Below are 22,921 nucleotides of genomic sequence, written 5' to 3'. Positions count from 1 at the left end.
AAGGCTAGTGCTCTACCACTTGAGCCACAGTGCCACTTCCGGCTTTTTTCTTTTTTGATATAAGGTGCTGAGGAATCAAACCCAGGGCCTCATGCATGCAAGGCAAGAGCTCTACCACTGAGCCACCTTCCCAGCCCTCAATTTTAATATTCTTAATAGGCTCTTACAGTCTTTTTATTCACATGATGATGATGATGATGATGATGATGATGATGATGATGATGATGATGATGATGATGATGATGATCATGATGATCATGATGTGCTGGTCATAGGTTTGAAATCAGGGCATGGGTGCTGTCCATTATCTTCCAGTTGAGCCTCAGCTCAAGTCCTGGACTTTTCTTTATTCCTTTTTGCTTCTTTCTTGGTGGTTAATTTGAGAGAATTGTCTCATAAAAAATCTTGGCACTACTCAGGAGGTTGAAATCTGAGGATTGTGGTTTCAAGCCAGTCCTGACAAGAAAATCCAAAACACCCTTTTCTTTTTCTTTTTGTTGTTGTTGTTGTAATGACAAAGGTGAGGTGCAGTGGATTTGCAGTTTCATTAACAGGTAAAAAGGATGTTTGTTTTTGAGCAATAGCCTCCCAAAGTACACTGCCTCCTGACTAGGGATGGTCCACTGATGGTTAGAATGACTTGTCTTCCTTCTATGACCCTATTACCCTGGTAACCGATTGTTTACAAAGATGTGATCCTGACTCCTTAGCAACATGAGAAGGGATAATATCATTCCTAGGTTGGGATGAAAACCAAGTGGATCCCCCCATTTGGTGTGCTGCCTCGCTCTGGGGGGCCAGGATGATAGTGCACCCTTCTGTGAAGAAGGAAAATGACTTGAACAATTCTGTACTCTTTGTTCATTTCTGACAGATGAGGGCTGTAGATATATTCATGGACTCATCTAGGGACAAGCAGGGAATTTTCTAGGATCTCCATTGTGTCTAGGAAGGAAGGGCCTCAGGTTTTGCTGCAGAGAGATGCATCCTACAGTGCGGTTGCAGCAGCCCTGGCTTGCTCCAATGCCAGTGATTTCCCAGATCAGCAATATACCTGGACCCAGGAAATGGCACCTTGTGCAGATGAAATAACTCTCAGGACATCTGTCCTGATGACCACGGAAGCCTATGCCAGTGCAAGCGACGGTGACACAATGCTGCTCATGTGGCTAGGAGTATGGAAGTGGCACTGGTGTGGATTAGAGGTGTTGGGTAGCACACGTGGTGGATGCTTTCTGCTCTGCCCACCACATGACTAAAGGCAATGCTGGATTCTCTCTGAATTTAACTGGGGTCTGGGGGACTGTGGATTTTCTGGGATGCCAAAGCCCCCAGGGGGACATAGGTTGAGCTGGACTAGGTGAAAGGGAGTGAAGGAAACCTCCAGAAAAAAGGAAGTCTTGATTCTCTTTAAAAGTTCCTTTAATGCTTAAATTTTAATCAAAATGGGAAATAAATGGAAAAAGTGATTCTAGATCTCAGTTTCCTGAATATGTGTGACACTAGTACCCAGCTCACTCTTTTGTATCTATTGAGTTTATTAGGTTCTAGACACTGTAGCAAGGAAAAAAAGAAAAGCTTTGTTTTGAAGGTCTATGCCTTTGTGTGTGGGGTTGGGGGAGGGTAGAGAATGTATACACATAAATATGTTTAAATATATGATGGAAAAAATATATTGAGTGATGTGCTAGGGAGGAATGCTAGCAATTTGCAGTGATGTATGAGTTCAGAAAAGCCTCATATGGTAAATGACTTAGAAGAGATCAAGGCAACTCATCCAGGCCCCAGAATCAGGTAGATTCATGAGCTCGAAGTATGAGCACCTACACCTGGGCCCCCTCCCATTTCTGGAGTTCCCTCCATACAACTGACCCCTCCCTCTCTCTGCCCAGACCCACCTGGACTCCCATCTACCTCACTTCCTTTTCCCTCAGATCCTCATGCTACCAGGATAGTGATGGAGGTCATGTGCTCCCTCTTGGGGGAAATATGGGTCCTCTAAAAAACCTTGTAATAATCTTTCTCCTTTGCCTTCCTGCTTCTGCATGGTCCCCTTGCATGGATTTTTTCTAATCCTCTTACATTGGTCGCCCCTGTGGGGATGGGCTCCCCAGTGGGTTTGATCCTCCCTCCACTTCGGAAGGAGGTTCAACCAGCTTCCCTGGGACCCATCCTGAGATCCTATATGCCAGTCACCAGAGGATCACAAAGGTAACTTTCTCCTGACTGAGCGCTCTACCAGCCTATCCAACACTGCTAATTAAATCCCACTCCAGGGTAAGTGACCAGTTTATCTGAGGTCTGGGTTTCTGATTCTGATATCTCAGTGGTAAGGCCACCTGGGCCTCTGTGACTTACCGAGCCCCCCTTCCCCTCATCAGAGCCAAACCTTAGCCAAGTGCCAGGGGCCTACCTTGGCCCAAGGAACCCTCCTCCATGGCCCAAGGAATGCAAATGGACAAACATGAAGACATTCTCCACTGGCAAGGCCACCACCCCCTTTAGGAGCCAACCTGTACTGTGGAGAACACTCTAATATAGACCCGTGGAATCAGGTCCCTTACCATGGGTAGGACACTAAATTTCTTTACATTAAGGTCACCTGGGCCTTGGAGGGCTGCTGAGCCCTTCAATCAAATTTTGCCCCAAATTTAAAACTCCACTTCTGTGAGTGCTTGGGCAGATAGCTCTGGCTCTCTCTCTCTCCCTCTCTCCCTCTCTTCCTCTCTCCCTCTCCCTCTCCCTCTTTCCCTCTCCCTTGTAACTGAAGGTAAAAGTATGGATGAGTTTAAGTTTAAACTCCTCCTCTGTGCCTTTGCAGTTTCCCCTCCTCTGCAGTCTCCCCTGTGAGGCCCTCCCCTCTTTTGCGGCCTCCCCCACAAGGCACTCTCACTTCTGTGGCCTCCCCACAATGCACTCTCACTTCTGCGGCCTCCCAGTGAGGTACACCCCTTTTTGCAGCCTCTTCTGTGAGGCCCCCTCCCCTGAAGGACTTCATCTGTGAGGTCCCCACTGCTCTGCGGGACCCCTCCTCTGCCTTTGTAGTGGGGGTGGAAGCTGAAGCCCCAGTTTTGCCAGAAACAATGCATAAAGCATAAAGTGACTCCATTTAGGGTAGCATCTCTTACTCTTTTCCATGGTTTTCCATGGTCAGGACTGACTTTGTCCTGGCCATTGTCTCAACATCCATTCCTGGGATAGCTTGTCCCGGTTGGCATTTACAGTTTGGACTCAAGGCCTGGGCACTGTCCCTGAGTCCTTCTGTTCCAGGCTAATGCTCTACTACTTAGAGTCACAATGCCACTTTCAGCCTTTGGCTGGATAGTCCTGGTTCTGTGCTGATTAGTAGGGAGATGGAGTTTTAGAAGGATTTTTTTTTGTGTGCCCAGGATGGCTTTGAACTTTCTTACAAAAGCTCTTTTTATTTCCAGTTAAAGCAACAAGGAGATCAATGAAATGGAGGTTACCTATAACTTGTTCACAATTGACTAACAATTACTTGTCAGAGATTTTTAAAAGAAAGCCCAGTAGATGCTTTTAACCTGAGACTGATTGGCACTCTATGACCCACTGCCTCTGGGTAGCCTGCTTAAAGTGGCTTATAGACAACATTTAACCTATAACAAATGTACAGGCCTTTTCTTGGGCTACAGCAGCATAGCCTGTTTAACACCCTGGTTTATAAAAGCATTTTCTGTCTGGCAGAGGAATGCCTACCTATGTAGGCCTTTAGACAGATCTCAATAGGAACATAATCTCAGCTCTACAAGCTTTTCAACAGATGAATTTAACCAGCTCAAAAGTTACTGCCAATTAGGACTTTGAGGAGATACAGGGGTTTTGGGATTTACATTCTACAATCTTAGCTTTTATTACCCACTATCACAGATCTCTGGAAAGTTTTGCCCAGTTAGACCAACATGGGTGATAGGCATGTTTACAAACTTATCTTTCTATGACCTTCTGGCTTGATCAATTTTTTGGAGGACCAAGCTCAAGTAACTCAGGACCTGATACCACTTTTGTCATCCAAACATTTGTTTGTAATTGCCTCTGGATGTTTTAACATTGTCAGGGTCCCTGGAGTGCCTTTCTTATGTTGGGATAAATACATCTTTGGCACTTTCCTTGGTCAGTCGCTGGACTTGAACTCAGGGTTTGAGTGCTGTCCCTCAGCTCTCCAGCTCAGGACTAGCACTTGGCCACTTTAAACTCCAAAACAACTCAGCTTTGAGCACTCTGTTGGCAGATTAGAGATGACAATCTCACAGGGACTTTAGTCTGCCTGTGCCTGGACTGGCTTCAAACTGCAGATCAATGAGTTTTTTTTTTTTTTTTTTTTTTTTTTTTTTTTTTTACAAACAGTCACTTTTACTCCAATTAAAAGCAACAAAGATGGTCATTGGAAGTAGTTTTTTTTTTTTTTTTTTTTTTTGTCGGTCATGGGGCTTGAACTCTGGGCCTGGGCGCTGTCCCTCAGCTCTTCAGCTCAAGGCGAGCACTCTACCACTTGAGCTACAGAGCCACTTCCGGTTTTCTGGTGGTTTATTGGAGATAGGAGTCTCACGGTCTTTCCTGCCCGGGCTGGCTTTGAACCGTGATCCTCAGATCTCAGCCTCCTGAGTAGCTAGGATTACAGGCGTGAGCCACCAGCGCCCGGCTGGAAGTAGTTTTATAAGCATGGTTTTACTTATTAAATTACATTTGACAAACTTGTCCTATCTTTTACTGTGGGCCTTCCGGCAACTGTTACAAAAAATTTTAGGGGCAAACTAGAATAATCCTATTTCTTTTTACTTTGAAATAAACCTTTAGGAAAATTTTATCTTTTAAACTTGTCTGGGAGGCCAGCCACTCCCCACAACTTCTCAAATTTTTGCAAGGGGGATGTCATTTTAAATCCTTTTTGTAAAGTTATTTTAATTTGCATTTAAATGCATCATTGAAACACTGGGCTGTATATTCTTTGCCTGTAGGCTGTCCTGTGGGCAGTGAATAGAAAGAGTGGCCATATTTTTTTTCTGCAGTCTTTGTTACCTTTAGGAATTTACCTCCAATTGTAAAATAGTATAGAAATCAATTTCTATCCTTTGCTCATACACCCCGTATGGTCTAACTTCTGGCGATGAACATTTACAGAACCAAATATCTAATGTGTCTTGTGTTTTACCCTTAATTAACAGGCTTTTGGTCATGTGAGATGAAGCAAGGCCAGAGTCTGAGAGAGACTGTGGCATCTCCCAACATGTATGGACTGTTGCACCTCCTGTTGGTAACCTGCAATATTTCTACATATACTGGTTAGAGACCTGGTTTACACTGGCTTTTGCAGGCTGGTGCCACTGGTTTAGGCAGCTGTGACTGGGCATAGTCACTCTGGTCCCTTGATCTTAATTGAAGTTGATCGGCACACAGGGGAGAAAACAGAGAATGAAACCCTTAGCTTTAGTTTACTAGCCATGGTCAGTGAACAATAGTTAACTCTTAGCATAAATGGACATAGGAATGACATAATTCACAGCAAACTTAGTTACCAATTTCATTTACTTTGTAAAGGACATTGTCTTTTTTAAGTCCTTTTCCAAGGTCTTTTAAAACTGCCTGTTTTTTCTTTGGCTTAGTCAGGTCACAAAGTTTTAAAGCAATTTAGATTAATTCACAGCTTCCATTGACAAAGATTTTTAGTAGGCAGAGTAACCTTGAAACCATAATCACTTACATATAGTCAAATAAGACACAGACAGACATGTTTGTGCACAGATTATAGAGCGTGCTTAGATTTTAAAATAGACTTTTAAAGTTTTGAAATTTTAGTGGAACTAATTTTCTAATTATGATGGAACCATGTGGTCATTTTAAAATACAAAACTTTGCCAACAAGAAACCTAGTGAACAGGAGGCAATAGGAACATACACTTGGCCTAGCATAATGGCACCACAGGACAGGGGAGGAGGAAGGGGTAGTACTAAGCTGAAGTACCAAGATGCCAATTTGGCACATCCACCACTTGCTCAATGCTAGAGAGAAGATTAATACACTTTTGGTAATATCCAAACTTGTTGGCCTTTATTTCAGGGAGTTTAGACTTAAACTCACCCATTTTCTATCTAATGAGTAGAAACAAGCAATTACTGGTTACATTCTTCCAGGGCTTAACCAAAGCGTTTAGCATATGAAATACTTGTGAAAGAGGTTACAAGCAGGTAATTTTGGCAAGAGGCAAAGTTTAAGGGGAGGGAGAGAGAGAGAGAGAGAGAGAGCTACTTGCTCAAGCACTCTCAGAAGTGGAGTTTTAAATGTGGGGCCAAATTTAATGATGGGGACTCAACAGCCCTCCAAGGCCAGGTGGCCTTAATGTAAAGAAATTTAGTGTCCTTCCCATGGTAAGTGACCTGAAGCCATGTGCCTAGAGTAGAGTGTCCTCTGCAGTGCAGGTTGGCTCCTAAATAGGTGGTGGCCCCACCAGTGGAGACTGTCCTTATGTTGGTCCAAGGTGGGTCCTTGGGCCATGGTAGGCCTCTAGTGGCTAATTCCAGCACTTGGCCAAGTTTTTGGTCAGATGGTGAGGGTGGGGCTCAGTTAGCCCAGAAAGGCTCAGGTGGCCTTACCACTGATATTGGAATCAGAAACCCTGACCTCAGACAAACTTGTCACTTACCCTGGAGTGGGAATTAATTAGTGGGGCTGGATGGGCTGGTAGAGCACTCAGTCAGGAGAAAGTTACCTTGATGGTCCTCTGGTGACTGGAGTGAAGGATCTCAGAATAGGTCCCAGGGCAGCTGTTTGAACTCCCTTCTGAAGTGCAGGGGGAGCAAATGCACTGGGGAACCTATCCCAGTATGGAGCCACCAGTGAAAGAGGATCAGACACATCCATCCTATGGGACCATGCAGAGGCAGGCAGGCAAAGGAGAAAGATTATTACAAGGTTTATTAGAGGAGCCATATTTCCCCCAAGAGGGAGCACATGACCTCCATCATCATCCTGGTAGCAGAAGTATCTGAGAGAAAAGGAAGTGAGGTAGATGGGAGTTCAGGTGGGTCTGGGTGGAGAGAGGGAGAGACCAGTTGTATGGAGGGAACTCCAGAAATGGGAGGGGGCCCAGATGAGGGTGGAGCTGAGGACCAAAGGTGAGCGATCTACAAACTGCAGTTCAAAGCCAGTCCAGGCAGAGAAAGATTATCATCTCTAACTAGCCAGCAGAGTGCCAAAAAAGCGGGCAGAGTTGCTTTGGAGTCCGAAGTGGCAAAGTGCAATCCTTGCACTGGAGAGCTGAAAAACAGCACTCAGGCACTAAGTTCAAGTCCAGTGACCAAGGGAAATGTCAAGGTTGCGTTTACCCTAACATAGAAAGAGGCACTCCTGGGACTTTGGCAATAATGTTTGGCTCTTCTAAAATTGATCAGAGCTGGAGGTCATGGCAAGCTACTTTATAAGCATGCATAACTGGGCAAGAACTTGTCAACCATTTGTAATAGTTGGCTGTAAAAGGCTGAGGTTGTGAATTGTGGGGAATAGCTTAAATCCAAACTGCTCTGTATGTGCTTAAAACCCTAATTGGCAGTAAATTCTGGGCTGACACTAAACAAATAAATTTGTTTAAGAATAAAATATGAAATTGTTAGGACCAGATCAAAAGTAAAGAGATAGGGTATTAATCAGAACAAGGAAGGAGAAAATTCAAATTTAACTGAGACAAATAAGTCCCAGGTAAGCAGAGAAACATTGGTATAAACACCAAAATAAAACAAAATTGTGGTCTGATAATTACTAAAAAGATCATTTATATCAGGATTTAGACCAAATGTTAAATTTTCAAAGATAAGGGCTTAAGTAGAGAGTTAAGCACCAGGAGCTACACTAAACATCTGTATTCCAAAGGATGGCCTGCCTGTCCCACCTAGGCTATTTGAGGAGCTAAACAATGCTTTCGCCCATTTGGGGAGGTAATGTTTTCCTAGGATTTCAAGGTAAGACTTGTCCCACCTCCAGGCCTTGAAGCTGGGTGCAATGCCCCCATCTCCAGCCTAGATACCAGGATGTCTACAGGCAGTTGTGTGGACTCAACCACCCTATTTGCCTTGATGCAATTTGTAATCACTAACTGTTAGGTCTGCTTTTATAACTTGTTTGTCAATTACAAAACTGCCACTGAACACCTACAAGTGGAACTTCTTATGGAGCTTACCTTTAAACATCCTAGACTATTTAAATCTTTTACAAACCAAAGTACTAAACAGGCTATGCTGCTATAGCCGCCCCCCAAAGGGTCCATACAGTTATGAAAAGTTAAAAAATTATGCCTAAACTCTAGTTTGGAATAAAATGTAATTAGTAAAAAGTTGTCACCTTGACAAACTACCCCACACCATATTCTAAAAGCCAGTGTACAATCAGAAAAATATTAGGGGAGTTTACTAAAGTTAGTCCCTAGGTAAAACTTCTTTAATGAACCTGTGTAGACTAATGCCAACTGTTTACACACCCATAAAACATTTAAGCTTCAATTATTAAAAAAACAAAAAAGGGGAATCCCCAAGGGAACTTTTGCCTTAACCTTATTTACTCTAAATTTTTAAAATTTCACTCAAAGTGATCCTTTCACTAAAGCTGAAAAGCATTTTATCCCTCTAGCACCACCTCACTATCTATTCCCATATGGTTTAAAAAATTTAATCAATGAAGAATAAGACTAATGCCCCATAAGTGAAAATAGCGTTTCTATCATTCCAGATGGATCTACTGGCAACATCTGGGTCCCTTTTTGACTCATCCGACCTCCAGAGAAGCAAAAACAACACAACACAACCCTGAGGAAGAACATCTAGTACGCAGATTTGCAGACCTAAGGTTGAAGTCTGGAGGAAGCCATCATCCTTATCTTAAGAAAACCAGCTTGACCCCAGCAACATGGGGTCAGAATAAGGTGTTGACACAAGACCGAAGCCACCCTGGTCAGTACAAAAACCCCTAGAATACCTGAATATCTGTTTTGGCCATGATTGCACTGCTTGTGAATACTTCTGCAGTGAGTAGTGAACATGCATATTGGGCCTATGTCACTCACCGACCATTGTTAAAATTAGTGGATTAGCTAGACCAAGGTCCGGTGGCGTATACAAATGACAGCATGTATTTTCCTCCACCATGGGATCATGCAGACCCTACTCATCCAGGTGAGGAAGGCATACCTTATATTATTTCCTTAGGATTTGAGTCTTTACCACTGTGTTTAGGGACATCACCTTGCTTACCAACCAGAAGACAGGTATGGGCATACATCTTGCCTGATGATAAAATCAACAATCATATGGGGCTATTCAGCACAATTTCCTTAAATTTTATTGGTAAGGATCATTCTTATACAAATAAGACTGGGCGACCACCTAACCTAGTATGCCAGGACATTAATTATTGAATTTTGTTTATGTTTCTATTCAGTGGTCTCAGTGTCAAAACCCTAGAGGAAAGATTATACAGCATAATGATAACATCTCATTTATAGATTGAGGTCCTCATGGATGTTTCATTGCCAATTATTCTGAAAAGCATGTTGGTGATTGGTATACTAATAATTCTTCTGATGGTGACGTCTATACAATGGAGTTATAAATCATGTAGAACCCATTGGCTTGCTCACCTGACATGATGGAGGCCTTGTGCCTCGTAGGCCACATATAAACTTCAGGGGACACTTAGGGCCTGAGCAGTGGCATTTATAAAACTTGCCACCCAATTTTATACAACTCAGAATTGGATTGGTCACTTTACTAGGGCCCATGAGGCAAATTATACATTTTACAGGAACCATTCTTTTACTGTACAGGGTTGTATTAAACTTTCCTATGTCCTAGCCCACAGGGACAGTGTCAATCAATGAGAACCCACGCAGCCTGGACTCTTTACATGCTTAAATCATACTATTTCTTTTAATATGCCTTCTCAGTCTCTCCTGATATTAAGATCTCGCTTAGGGGTCTGGGTGCCTGTTAACCTCACCCGACCTTGGCAGGAGAGCCCCACTGTTGGTTTGTTGACAGGAGTCTTCCAGCAACTGCTGAAGAGAACTAGGAGATTCCTGGGTCTGAGTGTAGCTGTGATCCTTGAAATGACTGCTATCACCATGACTGCTGCGACTGCCGGAGTGGCCCTGCATTCCTCCATCCAAACCAAGGACTTTGTAGAGAAGTGGCTGGACTGTCACCAGCTATGGACTCATCAGCACAATATTAAACAGGACATTGATTCCCGTCTGAACACCCTGCAACACACGGTGCAGTGGATGGGAGACCAGATAATTGATCTGCAGAAACAGCTAACCTTCAAGTGTGATTAGAGCTCAATAAACTGTGCATCACTCCTACTTGATTCAACACTTCTAACATTACTTGGCAGGGACTTCACTACCACCTGCCAGTCTTGCAAGGAAATTTGACTTGGGACATCCACTAGTTACAGCAGGAAGTCATTGAGACTTTCTTGGCACAACTCCCTGGGGTGGGATATGAAGGTCTGGTTGAGGGAATTGCATCTGTGCTAAACCAATTGGACCCTCGAACCTGGTGGCACAGTTTTACCCATAGTGTTTCTACAGGATTGATTGCATTATGTCTTGTCAAGATATTGCTGTCTACATTCCAAAATAGTTTCTGCAAATCCCTTCTGCAAAGGATCTCTTGCTTACGGTTGTACTTAAAAAACAAAAAAGGGGGGAGATGTCAGAGGCATCAACCGGCATAACCCCATCTGTTGCTGTTTCCACAACGGGATCTGGGAACACGATGTGTGGTATAGGCAAGAAGGGACTACACCATGTGGGTATAGACAAAATTTATTGGAACATCACATGCTTATATACAGCACACAAGCAGGAGAAGTAAATCTTCAGTCAGGGGCAGAGAGTTAAACAGTTTTATGGGAGCACAGACAATGAGAGTTTAAACAGAAAAAGCTAATCCTTGTCAACAAATGTGGAGCAGTTCCACTAAACAAGGTTGTAAAAGTAGGTAAAGCACAGGTGATTTACACATGGGGGGGGGGGTCTCCAGGCATTGTTCTACGTGGTTAAGTAGATGAAGCACGAATGGTACTTTGAGCAAACCATTACCTGAGTCTTGCACCGGGGCAGAACCTTTGCCCAGCATGGAGGAAAGGGTGTCCCTTCCTCCCCGAGAAGAATTGGTAGTGGTCCTGTGGCTCAGGTGGTAGGGCACTTGCTTTCAGCTGAAGAGCTGAGGGACAGCGTCCAGGCCCAGAGTTCAAGCCCCACAACCAACAAAAATAAATAAATTGGAAGGAAGGGATGCATGTCTGTATCCACCCTCAGGGCACACAGGTGCTCAAATGGGGTTTTGCAGGCCTATGCCTCCAACACCCATATGAACCCCTCTCCTTCTGCTCCCACTCCAGCTCCCAGATCTTAGGCAGATTGGGTGGAAGGGGGCTGTGTCAGTCCTGGAGTTTTTCTCCACCTCTGGCTGTGCCTGAGCAGCTGCAGGAGCCCTGGCCCATGCTGCACGAGGCAGCAACAACTGCTGCAGTCGCTGCTGCAAGTTTGGCCATTTGGCTCCACTCCTGCCTGGTTGCCCTGACACTGGAGGAGTCTCGCTGGCTCCTTTGCTGTTTCACACTGCACCTCCAGCCTAGGGATGAGCCCAGGAAGCTCGGCGCTGGAGCCTTTGAGGCCTGAGGTCAGCCACTGGAGGGATTTGGAGGGGCTGCCCTGCCTGCAGGGTCTGGCCTGAGGAGCCTGTGCCCCAGTCATGGCTGCTTGCTGCTCAGAAGAAGCGGCGGTGGAGCTGGCCTGTAGCCGGCTTGCTTGCTCCCTCCGAGGCTCTTACAGTTGTGTTACTGGCAGAACAATATCCCAACTGCTCTAGTACTATTTTATTGTATTTTAAAAATAAAAGACTTCATGGGCCCCATAAGTGCTTTATGAAATATGACTGGCAGCCGCTATTTAAATAAATGTGAGAATTCAGGAGTTTTTCTTTTATCTTCCTAAGTGATTTTTTTTGTCTGTCTTGGGACTTGAACTCTTGGCCGGGGTACTGCTGTCCCTTAGCTCTTCAGCTAAAGGCTAGCACTCTACCACTTGAGCCACAGGACCACTTAGGTTTTCTGGTGGTTTATTGGAGATAAGAGTCTCATGGTCTTTCCTGCACTGGTTGGATTTGAATCTCGATCCTCAGATCTCAGCTTCCTGAGTGGCTAGGATTACAGGCAGGAGCCACTTGTGCCCAGCTCTAAGTGATCATTTTAAAGGCTAAGCATAATAGATCACTCCTGTAGTACCATCTACTTGGGAGGCATAGATTGAGAGGATTGCAATCCAAGATCAACCCAGGCAAAAAGTGAGATCTGATCACAATCATCAAGCTGGGCTGATTCCAATAATCTCAGCTAGATGGGAGGCTGGTCCTGGGATGGGAAGAAAACAGGATGCCCTAACTTAAAAACTAAAGTACAAAAAGGCCGTAGTGTGGATTAAGAGTTAAACACCTGCCTAAGCATGAAATCCTTTGTATAAACCCTAGTACTGAGAAAAGGAGGGAGGGAGGAAAGCAGGAAGGGATATAGGGGAGGGAGAGAGATGTTATTTCATTAATTTTACATTTTTCCTAACACCATTCATTTTGAGTTTCTTTTGCTCAAGACTAGCACTCTGCCACTCAAGCCTCAGTACCACTTCCAGCCTTTCTCTTTATGTGGTACTGAGGAACCAAACCCAGGACTTCATGTATGTGCTAGGCCAGCACTCTATTACTAAGCCACATTCCCAGTCCTTCTTTTATTTTGTAAGATGAGCTTTGGTTTTGTGTTCTTCTCTTGGCATGGAACTTAGGCTAGTCTCAACCTAACTTCTGACTCAGCCTCCTAAATTCAGAGATTGCAAACATAGATCACCATACTCAGCTCAGGATTCCTTTGAGAGAATCATCTTTTCAGAGACAGAGTTATTCTGTCTTCCTTGGATTGGATGGCCTTTTGCTTTTGGCATTGTGTTAATCCCATTTCTTGTCTTGATATATTTCTCCTTCTAGATCAATAGAAAATTTTCAGCTTCCCAACTTGAAGCCTATTGGTCTCATCCAATAATATCACAAAATTGGTGAATACCATTACCTGGCATCATGGGCATGCCAGCCAGCTAAAACTCAGCTATCAGATGGGCTTGGGCTTCAACAATGCAGGCATTTCTCTGCATAATCTGAAAACTGTCATAGATAATGTTGGTTTATTCCATCCTGTTTTCAGCTGCTTGCCATTCTGAGCTTTGTATGTTTTTGCTTTCTTTTATTTATTTATTTATTTATTTTTGAGTCATAGGCCTTGATCTCTGGGCTTGGCTTGGGTGATGTCCCTGAGCTTTTCAACTCAAGGCTAGCACTCTACGACTTGAGCCACAGAGCCACTTCTGGTTTTCTGGTGGTTTATTGGAGATAGGAGTCTCACGGACTTTCCTCCCTGGGCTGGCTTTGAACCACGATCCTCAGATCTCAGACTTCTAAGTAGCTAGGATTACAGGTGTGAGCCACCTGTACCCGGCCCTGACTGAATCTTGAAAAGAGAAGACAGGAATAGGTCAAGAGACACACATTATCAAAATGGGGATGGGAGGGATCGAGAGTCCTGACTGAGCAGTGGATCCATATAAAGTCTGATCAGACTTACTCCAAACATGAAGGAACATCTTCAGTCTGGATGTTGGATGCCTCTAAACATTGTCAGGGACATGAAAGGAGCAGGGTTGGGTTGAAGGTTTAGGGAGCACTGTGGGATGAAGTGTCATTAAAAACTCAGCTCTGGGGCTGGGAAGTTGGCTCAGTGGTAGAGCTCTTGCCTTGCATGCCTGAGTCCCGGGGGTTCGATTCTTCAGCACCATATAAGCAAAATGGAAAGCCGGAAGTGGCGCTTTGGCTCAAGTGGTAGAGCACTATCCTTGAGCTGAAGAGCTGAGGGACAGGGCACAGGCCCAGAGTTCAGGCCCCACAACCGGACCCTCCCCCCCAAAAATAAAACTCTCAGTTCTGACAGCACAGATCAAGTGTATGTCTTGGGAGTCCCCTGTTGTGCTGTGGCAATGCTCTTCCTGTGTATGTCTGCCTAGAGGGGGAGGTGTTTGCTCCTCATTTGTCATTAATTCTAGAGGACAGAGGAGCCCCATGAGTCCAGTAAACAGATGCTTTCTGGCAGCTTCTCACAGTGTTTCCTCCAGGCAGCACCATGCTCTTTACTTGCTCTGATGAGGCAGCTGCATATGGGTCTGCAGGAATTTCTTGTCAAGAAATTAGAGAGTCATTCATTCATTACTCTATAACAAAGAGTGGCAATGCCTAACTATAGGTTGCTTTGTTATTCCAATGTGTGTGCTACTGGCACTGGCTTGTCTCTTCAGTCTGCACAGGCTCAGGACAATACTATAGTCAGCTCGGACACACCAGCTTACACCCAGTCACTACTCAGAATGTGATGTCAAAGCTACTCCTGGTAATAGATGACAAGGCTGTTTAAATCAGAATAAGATCACAGCAGAATGCACTACGATATCTTTTTGCTCCTCTGATTTTACAGCTTCTAAGCTAGTGTTTCCTGGCTTCCTATCCTTGTGGCGTAGTATGAGAGCCATCTAGGTTGTTGCAATGCATCAGCCAGGAGAAGGGTGTCTATAGTCAGAGAATGACACAAAAAATAGCATCTGTGGTGAGGTTAGACTTGGTGTTGGATTATAATTAAGCTAGTTCTGCAAAGCTGGGAAGCATGGAAATGGACTGCCATTGTGAAATGGACATGGGATAATTTAGGAGACAACAAGGATCTGAGTAGCTCTCACCTGTAATCCTAGCTACTCAGGATGCTGTGATCTGAGTACTGAGGTTCAGAGACAACCTAGGCACAAATATCAGATAGTTTCTTTCTTCCAATTAACTAGCAAAAATGAACTAGAGCTGTGGCTGAAGTACTAGCCATAAGAAAAAGAGCTAAGGGTCAGCACTGAACACATGCTAGCATGAAAAAAATGAGAAAGACATAAGAAGGGAAATTACAAGAAACTTACTGTGAACAATTAGACCTCTAATTATCTTTCTTTTTATTAGCAAGTATTGGTTGTACAAGAAGGAGGTTGTGACGTTCCCATACATGGATACAATGTATCACAGTCATACCCACTCCATCACCTACCCAGTCTTATTTCCAGTTAACACTAAAAAGCCAGAAGCAGTGAGGTAGCTCAAGTGGAAGAGTCCCAGCCTTGAGCAAAAATCTGAAGTGACATTACCAGGTCCTGAGTTGAAGCCCTAGTACAAGGACCACCACACCCAACAAAAATAAAATATTCCATGGGAATGAATGTAGATCTTGTAACATACAACTACAGAAAATAGTAATGTCTGGCATTGAGCTCCCTTAAATTATAAATAACATGAGGAAACAAAGGTCCAAAGTCTTTTTGAATAGCATTTTATTTTCTGAGGATAACAGAATAACAAGACATTGTTATTGTCTGTTCTGTCACATGGTGTTAGATATAAGTATGAGATACTCTGCAGGAAGAACCTCTGTGCAACTTCTGAGGAAACAGAAGTTGGCTGTTCTTTTAAGGGTGAAGGAAATACTTTGTATCTTTTGATGGCGGTGAATCTATGGGAAATCATCAACCTATTAAAAAAACTAGATATAGTTATAGAATTATATCATCTTATATTAAGAAAGGTCATTAAAGGCACTTTAAAACTAAACAAAGAGGGGCTGGGAAGGTGTCTGAATGGTAGAGTGCTTGCCTCACATGCATGAGGCCCTGGGTTCAATTCCTCAGAACCACATAAGCAGAAAAGCAGAAAGTGGTACTGTGGCTCAAGTGGTAGAGCACTAGCCTTGAGCTGAAAAGCTGAGGGACAGCTCCCAGGCCCTTTGTTCAGACCCCATGGCCAACAAAATACATACATACATACATACTTACATAAACTAAGAATAAGAACTTTAAGAGCGTAAACTAATAGAAATGGAATATAACTTAAATAGCAATCTACAAATTTATACTGTTAAATTCATTGAGTACTTAAACAAATGGGGAAATTCAATTCTTTCCCATAATAGATTGTTAACTGAAGAATATAATTTGAGTGAGGGAATTTTGTGTAGATGCCTATTACATATCATCTAATAGAAATGCCATGTAAGCCAGAACACAGAAGCCTCCCACAGGACATAGTGCTGTCTGAAAATGAACTCATGGAAAAATGGTACAAAACCTCGTTCAGAAGTCATACTAAAATTTTTCTGTGTATATGCTGATCCTGGGGTTAGAACTGAGGGCTTGGGTGCTGTCTTTGAGCTAATTTTGCTCAAGACTAGTGCTGTGCCACTTGAGTCACAGCACCACTTCCAGGAGTGTTTTAGTAGTTTTTTGGAGATGAGTCTCATGGACTTTCTTTCATGGGCTGGCTTCAAACATTGGTCTTCAGATCTCCACCTCCTGAGCAGCTAAGGCTATAGGCATGATCCAGCAGTGCTGGGCTCCAAACTGACAATTTTCTCTCAAGAAATATCACTTCACACTGAAATAGTGAATCCAAATAGCTCATAATGGAACAAGGAATAATATTTCCACAGCAACCTATAGTGGATCTATTCGCATATACTGTGACAGATACCAAATGTTCCCAAATCAAATCTACCCTAACCATTTTTCTCTCATAGACCCTTCTTAAAGCAATTTCAGCAGGTTTTGTTAGTTTGTTTTGTGCTTATTCTAGGTCTTGAACTCGGGGCTTGAGTACCATATCTATGCTCCTTTTGCTTAATCTTAGCATGCTACCACATGAGCTACAACCCATTTCCTTTCTTTTGGTAGTTTTTTTTTTTTTTTTTTTTTTTTTTTTTTTTTTGTCGGTCGTGGGGCTTGAACTCTGGGCCTGGGCGCTGTCCCTCAGCTCTTCAGCTCAAGGCGAGCGCTCTACCACTTGAGCTACAGCGCCACTTCCGGTTTTCTGGTGGTTTTTATTGGAGATAGGAGTCTCACGGTCTCTCCTGCCCGGGCTGGCTTTGAACCGCGATCCTCAGATCTCAGCCTCCTGAGTAGCTAGGATTACAGGCGTGAGCCACCAGCGCCCGGCCTTTTGGTAGTTTTTTGGAGATAAGACTCACTGATTTTTCCTGCTTACAACCTTCTGAATAGATAGGATTAAAGTTGTGAGCCACTTTCCCCCACCTTCATTGTTTACTTTTGTAGGAGCACATAAAGTACTTCCACCACATTTGTCCATTTGCCCTTCCCTTCACAATGCTACCCCCACCAAAAACCTTATAATAGATTTCTTAATCCTTTGATTAAAGTAAACTAAGCAAAGAGACAATTAAAAATGATATGCTATGTCTTAGGTTGCCTTGATCTTAGCAGAGTATCACTTCAAGTTAAAACTGATTAACAAAAATTGAAGAAAAATACCGAGGAGACTCAAAATTGAACAAAGTAAATCCTAATCTTCAAGTTTCAGGTCTCCAAGTAAAAGGAAAGCAGAAACTGTTGTTGGGAGTTCCAGGTAACCAGTGAGGCTTGATAGTCAAAAGTGATGTGTGATCCTGAAGTCTGAGGGGAGTATGAGCAGTACTAATGTATAAGTGTTTAAAATCCCTCACTTCAATGGTTATGCTGGGGTGAAGTTGAGAATGTCCTTGTTCAAGGTTTTGGGTATCATCATATTTATGACTTCATGAAATCCCATAACATCATGATGCCTCTTCCTGAAAATTCATTGAGTAATCCTAGCTACTCAGAAGGCTGAGATCTGAGCATCATGGTTTAGTTATCTCCAATTAATCACCAAAAAGATGGAAGTGGAACTGCAGCTCAAGTGGAAAATCACTAACCTTGAGGGGGAAAAAAAGCAAACAAGAACAGATTCTAAGCCCTGAGTTCAAGTCCTAGCAGTGGGGATGGGGAGAGTTTGATTGAGAAGGAAGACAAAAGACAGTCAAAGCCAAGAGTAAAGTAGGCCCTAAAAGTTCAGAGATTACAACCTAGAATGCCTTTAACCAAGGATGCTTGTCTTAGTTGGGTTTTTCTTATTGTGATTTTTATAGGCAAACAGCATTGAATTGGAGAAAAAATAGCTTTCTCAACCTAAACCAAATATCAAAATGAAGAAAAAGTCTATCTTGTGCAAGCCTATAAAGCAGGAGTTACTGGAGGGGAATGAAGAAAGCCTAAAGAAGAGCTCAGCATCCCAGAGAATGGTGTGTCAGACCAGGAAAGCAAAGAGGAGGACCAGGAGCCAGAATCATCATGTGACCTCAACTCTGTGGATATGTGCAGAGTCATGTGTTCACTCACTAACTCTTAGGATTTTGTCATGGCTAGGACACTAAACTCGCTCCTTACTCAAATTTTCCCTTTCATCTGCTTGATCTCAAAACTTCTTAACTTGGGTGGCATTTTTTGTGCTTTTGAAAATTTTATTATTTCTCAAAAACAGCCTTTGAAGTGTTAAAAGGACATCTGGGTGAATAAAGTGGAAATATTCGAGTTTGGTTAAAAAAAAAATGAATGAACTGAGGCAGTTGGAAGACCATGGGAAGAGGTGTAATAAGAATAGTCTCTTACGTGGGAAAAGTCTTAGCAGTTTTACCTTCAGCTCCATCTGTAAGAAACCATTAACATTCTCTATTAGTAGAGTTATTATTTGTATAATTAAATTTGGAATTGGCACTTGATGATCCAAATATTAAGTACCATGTCCCCTGAGCAAAGTTTAGGTTGTTTGATATAAAGTTGAAGAGCCTACAAGTTTAAATTTTTCTTTAATATAATAAGTAACAGACTATTTTTCAAAATCTACTTGGTATGGCGAACTTGAATTGCTAGGCCTGGTAATACTTTTCATTGTAGGAACAACTAGTTTTTCTACATAGCTCTTACCCTATACCCTGATGCCCTACTCTGCTTTGTTAGCCTTGTCCAGTACTTTGGGATGTAGTCCTTTGGTTTATTTTTATCATTCTAAAGCTAGTCTCTATCATCATAGATATGTCAGAATTGGCATGTTGGTCTAAATATCTGGTAATAAATCTATTTCTTCCACTGTTAACCCCACAGACATCTTTAGGTAGAAAAATGTTGTTTCCTGCTCTTTGCCTTAGCACCATCTTCCTAGAAAAAACAGCACCATGAGAGCCAAGTAGAGGAAGCGAATGCGCAGGCTGAAGGGCAAAAGAAGAAAGATGAGGCAGAGGTCTAAGTAAACCAGTTTGTGCACCCATCAAGGCCAGAGGAGCAGGAGGAATAAGGAATGCCATAGGCTGGGACGCTGAGATGTTGGACTGCATGCCGCTGTGATTTCCCAGTGGATCCAGAACTTTCATTGCCAAGATCATCTCTGAAAGACACACCTTGCTCATAACCAAGCATCCCCTGATGATCCTGTGCCCCAGACCTGTGACATTCTGGACTAGTTCTGTTCATAGTTGTGGCCAAGTGTGACACATGTACAATAAACCATCTCTTTTGCTGTTGCAAGAAAAAAACAGAAAGAAAAATGTTGTTTCCTTATTGAAAATTCACCCATTTCAAATATTTTGTGGAAGTTTCTTTTTTGTTTATTGTTTTTTGTTTTTTGGATTTTGTTTTTTGTTTTGTCAGTCATGGGACTTTAATTCTGGGCCTAAGCACCGTCCCTCATTCTTCAGCTCAAGGCTAGCACTCTACTACTTGAGCCACAGTGCCACTTCTGGTTTTCTGAGTAGTTTATTGAGATAAGAGTCTCAGGGACTTTCCTGCCTGGGCTGGCTTTTAACCATGATCCTCAGATCTCAACCTCTTGAGTAGCTAGGATTGCAGGCTTGAGCCACCGGTATCTGGCTGGAAGATTTTTATATGTGGATTTATGGAGGGGTGTATTTGTTTTCTACTTTTCAAACCATTATTTAATGACCATTATTTTGGTATTGAGCAATTTTATTATTTTAATTTGGGGCATTGCTTTATTTTGTTATGTTTTTGCCCATAATGGTATTTGAAATCAGGGTCTCATACTCACCTTACTTGAACCACTGCTCAAGTCCAGCTCTTTGCTTGTTGAAGATGGAGTTGCAGACTTTTCTGCCTGGCCTGGCTTTGAATCACCATTCTCCAGATCTTAGCCTCCTAATTGAATTTTATGTGTTCAATAGTGTGGAATGTAAGCCAGGCATGGGAAGCTAACAACTATAATCCTAGCTACTCAGGAGACTGAGATGTGAAGTCAATCCCAAACATAAAAGTTCATAAGTCTCTCAACTCTAACAAACTTCTCAGAAAAGGCTAGAAGTGGTGCCATGACTCAGGTGGTAGAATGCTAGCTTTGAGCAGAAGAAGCTCAAGACAGCACCTAATCCCTGAGTTCAAGCCTCTGCCTGTTGGGGTGGGGGGCAGAAGATTGGGTTTCAAACAGTCAATTGGAAACTCTTCTTCCCAACATTTCATGACCAGTCTTCCCTCTCCTCCTTCATAAAGGCCACAGTATTACAGGTTTTCTACCAGAGTCATAGAAACTGGTAATATTAAGTGCTTTTTGTTTTACATTCAATTCACTTTGGAACTTTAAAAAACTTCTATAACTTATAATATTTATACTACTGAAAAATAACTGATTTTTTGAAAAGCATAGAAAAAAATCTTTGTCAAGGGTCCCAGTGGATACTAAGGAACATTATTGGGAAATTTTTACTTGGTTGCTTGTCTGTTGAATCATTTAAACACATGTGGAATTTGGGGTTTTTCAACATTTTACCACCAAATCTTCAACAAACTACGTTGCCTCATTGGATTTTGCTTCAAAAATTATAAAATATTTTGACATATTTTTGGTTTGGTCTTTTGGGGATTTTGGCTTTTGGAGTGCTAGTGGGCCAGTACGTAGGCTTGAATGGAGGTCTGGTATCTTGCTTAGATTATTTTGTTCAATGCAATCACTGTGTCATTTAAGTCAGATTTCCACTTCTGGTTTTTGCTACTTAATTGAAATAAGAATCTTGAGGATTTGTTTCCTTGGGTTGGCATCAAACTGTGATCTTCAGATCCCACCTTCATGAGCAGCTGAAATTACAAGTATGAGCCAAACCCTGGATATATTGTACTACCTATAAAACCAAAAGATGGACAAAATTCAGACGCAAGTGTGTATGATATGTATTTTACATAATTATATAGACAAATATAACCATGTAAGTGTGTGTGTGTGTGTGTGTGTGTGTGTGTGTGTGTGTGTGTGTGTGTGTGTGTGTGTGATTTTAAATGTGTAGAGGGAAATGAAGATGTATTGAGGAAAGATTTCACCTAGGTTTTTTCACAGACTGGGCTACAATACAGTCATCATCCCATCCATCTGCATCCTTACCTAAGATATGCACATCCTGTGGTGGTATCATGGTTATTTTTTGTGTGTGAGAGCCACTACTGAGGCTTGGATTCAGGGCCTGGATGGTGTCCCTTAACTTTTGTTGTTGTTGCAAGGCTGGTAGTCTGCCTTTTGAACCACAGCTCAGCTTTCTGTCTTTTGCTGGTTAATTGGAGGTAAGGGTCTTTTTGCATGGGTTGGCTTTGAACTGGGATCCTAAGATCTCAGCCTTCTGAGTAGCTAGGATTACAGGCTTGAGCCTCCAGTGTTTAGCTTTTCATTATTACTTTTACAACCTACATACTCATACACATCCCTTGCATCCAAAAATCTGACAGTTCAGGCTAACTGACAAGATGTGAGGAAAGATGGCTGAGTGGATAAGTTTCCAAATGGGCATCTAGCCATATTAATATCATTTTGGTAGGTAACTTACCCTTTAGTGAGCACATATTTCCTCTTTCATTCTTTCTTTAGAAGTCAGTGAAATGTTTTTGATATATCTTTCAAATATTATCTCCCAAACAGGAGATAATATTTTAATATATTTGACAATATTTCAGATGAGGGGTCTTGGTTGTCTGGAGCTCTGTGGGAAGAAGGCATCCAGCTGGGCTGTGGGCAAAGAGCTGATGTTTTCTATCTGCTGGTTGCAGAGAAAAAGGTTTTCTTCCTGGAAAGGCTTTGAATCCAAACCCTCTGCTTTCAGGCTTCTGAGGATTACAAGCATAAAGCACCACCAACTGGCTCATTTTAGAAGCCTTAGTTGCTTTTCATTCATCCCTTTTTTCCTGCAAGGTTGATCTAGGCAGCCTGGTTGTACCTCATGATAAAGTGATTTTTATAATACTTTGCCTCTGCCATTTCTGAAACTTATTTCCTCAGTACTGGGTATATGAAGTTGATCTAAACCCAGTAACATTTTCCTTCTGAGATGTTAGGTAGCTTATTTAAATCATTTATCCTTTCCTTTGGCAAAGCAATCAAGATGTTTCTGTAAAACCCAATTTCATGAGAGTATTATAGTTAGAAATTATCATATGCACACTTCAATATAGTCTATGCTTTATTGATTTATTGATTTATTTATTTAGGTCAGTCGTGGCACTTGAACTCTGGGCCTAAGCCCTTTCCTTCAGCTCTTCAGATCAAGGTTAGTGCTCCACCACTTTAGCTAGAGCACCACTTCCAGTTTTCTGATGGTTTATTGGAGATAAGAGTTTCACGGAGGGAGTTCCGGGAAGATGGCGGAGGAGAAGCTGGAATCTGAACAAGCTCTCGCATAGAAAGTAGGTTTAGAGTTCCAGTGAACAGTCCTAAGCCAGAGAATCACACCAAGTGTGCCATCACAGGACAGAGAGTTAGACAAGAGAGGGGAAGCCAAGGAAACGCATCAGCTGCCGCTCCGGCGGCGGGGTCACGGCGGCGACCACCGCCGCAGAGTCATACCTGAGACACAGAGAGTCGGGGACGAAGGAGCCAGACGCAGCGGACGAGCGGATTCTACTCAACACCAACAAGAACCGACAAGGAGCGAACATCTTCA

General features: G+C 42.7%; 1 protein-coding gene across 8 annotated transcripts in view; it reads left to right on the top strand.

The window, feature by feature from the left end:
* The window catches only part of LOC138822787 (endogenous retrovirus group K member 18 Env polyprotein-like), a 32,129-nt gene extending 12,369 nt beyond the window's left edge, over nt 1-19,760 (top strand). For 3 of the 8 annotated variants that reach the window (XM_070015713.1, XM_070015715.1, XM_070015712.1), the window contains 3 exons: nt 5,184-5,268; nt 8,735-8,955; nt 10,042-11,996. In XM_070015713.1, coding sequence (XP_069871814.1) covers nt 5,201-5,268; nt 8,735-8,955; nt 10,042-10,337 — 585 coding nt within the window. In that variant the 5' untranslated portion in view covers nt 5,184-5,200 and the 3' untranslated portion in view covers nt 10,338-11,996. Of the gene's footprint in view, nt 1-5,183; nt 5,273-8,734; nt 11,997-18,085 lie in introns of those variants that run through there. The other 5 variants (XR_011370627.1, XR_011370626.1, XR_011370628.1 and 2 more) reach the window with 5 other exon arrangements.
* The last annotated feature ends 3,161 nt before the right edge of the window (nt 19,761-22,921 follow it).

Source organism: Dipodomys merriami, unplaced genomic scaffold (genome assembly GCF_024711535.1).
Source record: "Dipodomys merriami isolate MVZ:Mamm:240054 unplaced genomic scaffold, mDipMer1.0.p SCAF_1151, whole genome shotgun sequence".
Taxonomy (NCBI): Eukaryota; Metazoa; Chordata; class Mammalia; order Rodentia; family Heteromyidae; genus Dipodomys; species Dipodomys merriami.
Note: the sequence above shows the minus strand (reverse complement) of the source record. Positions and strands in the feature narration are given on the sequence as shown.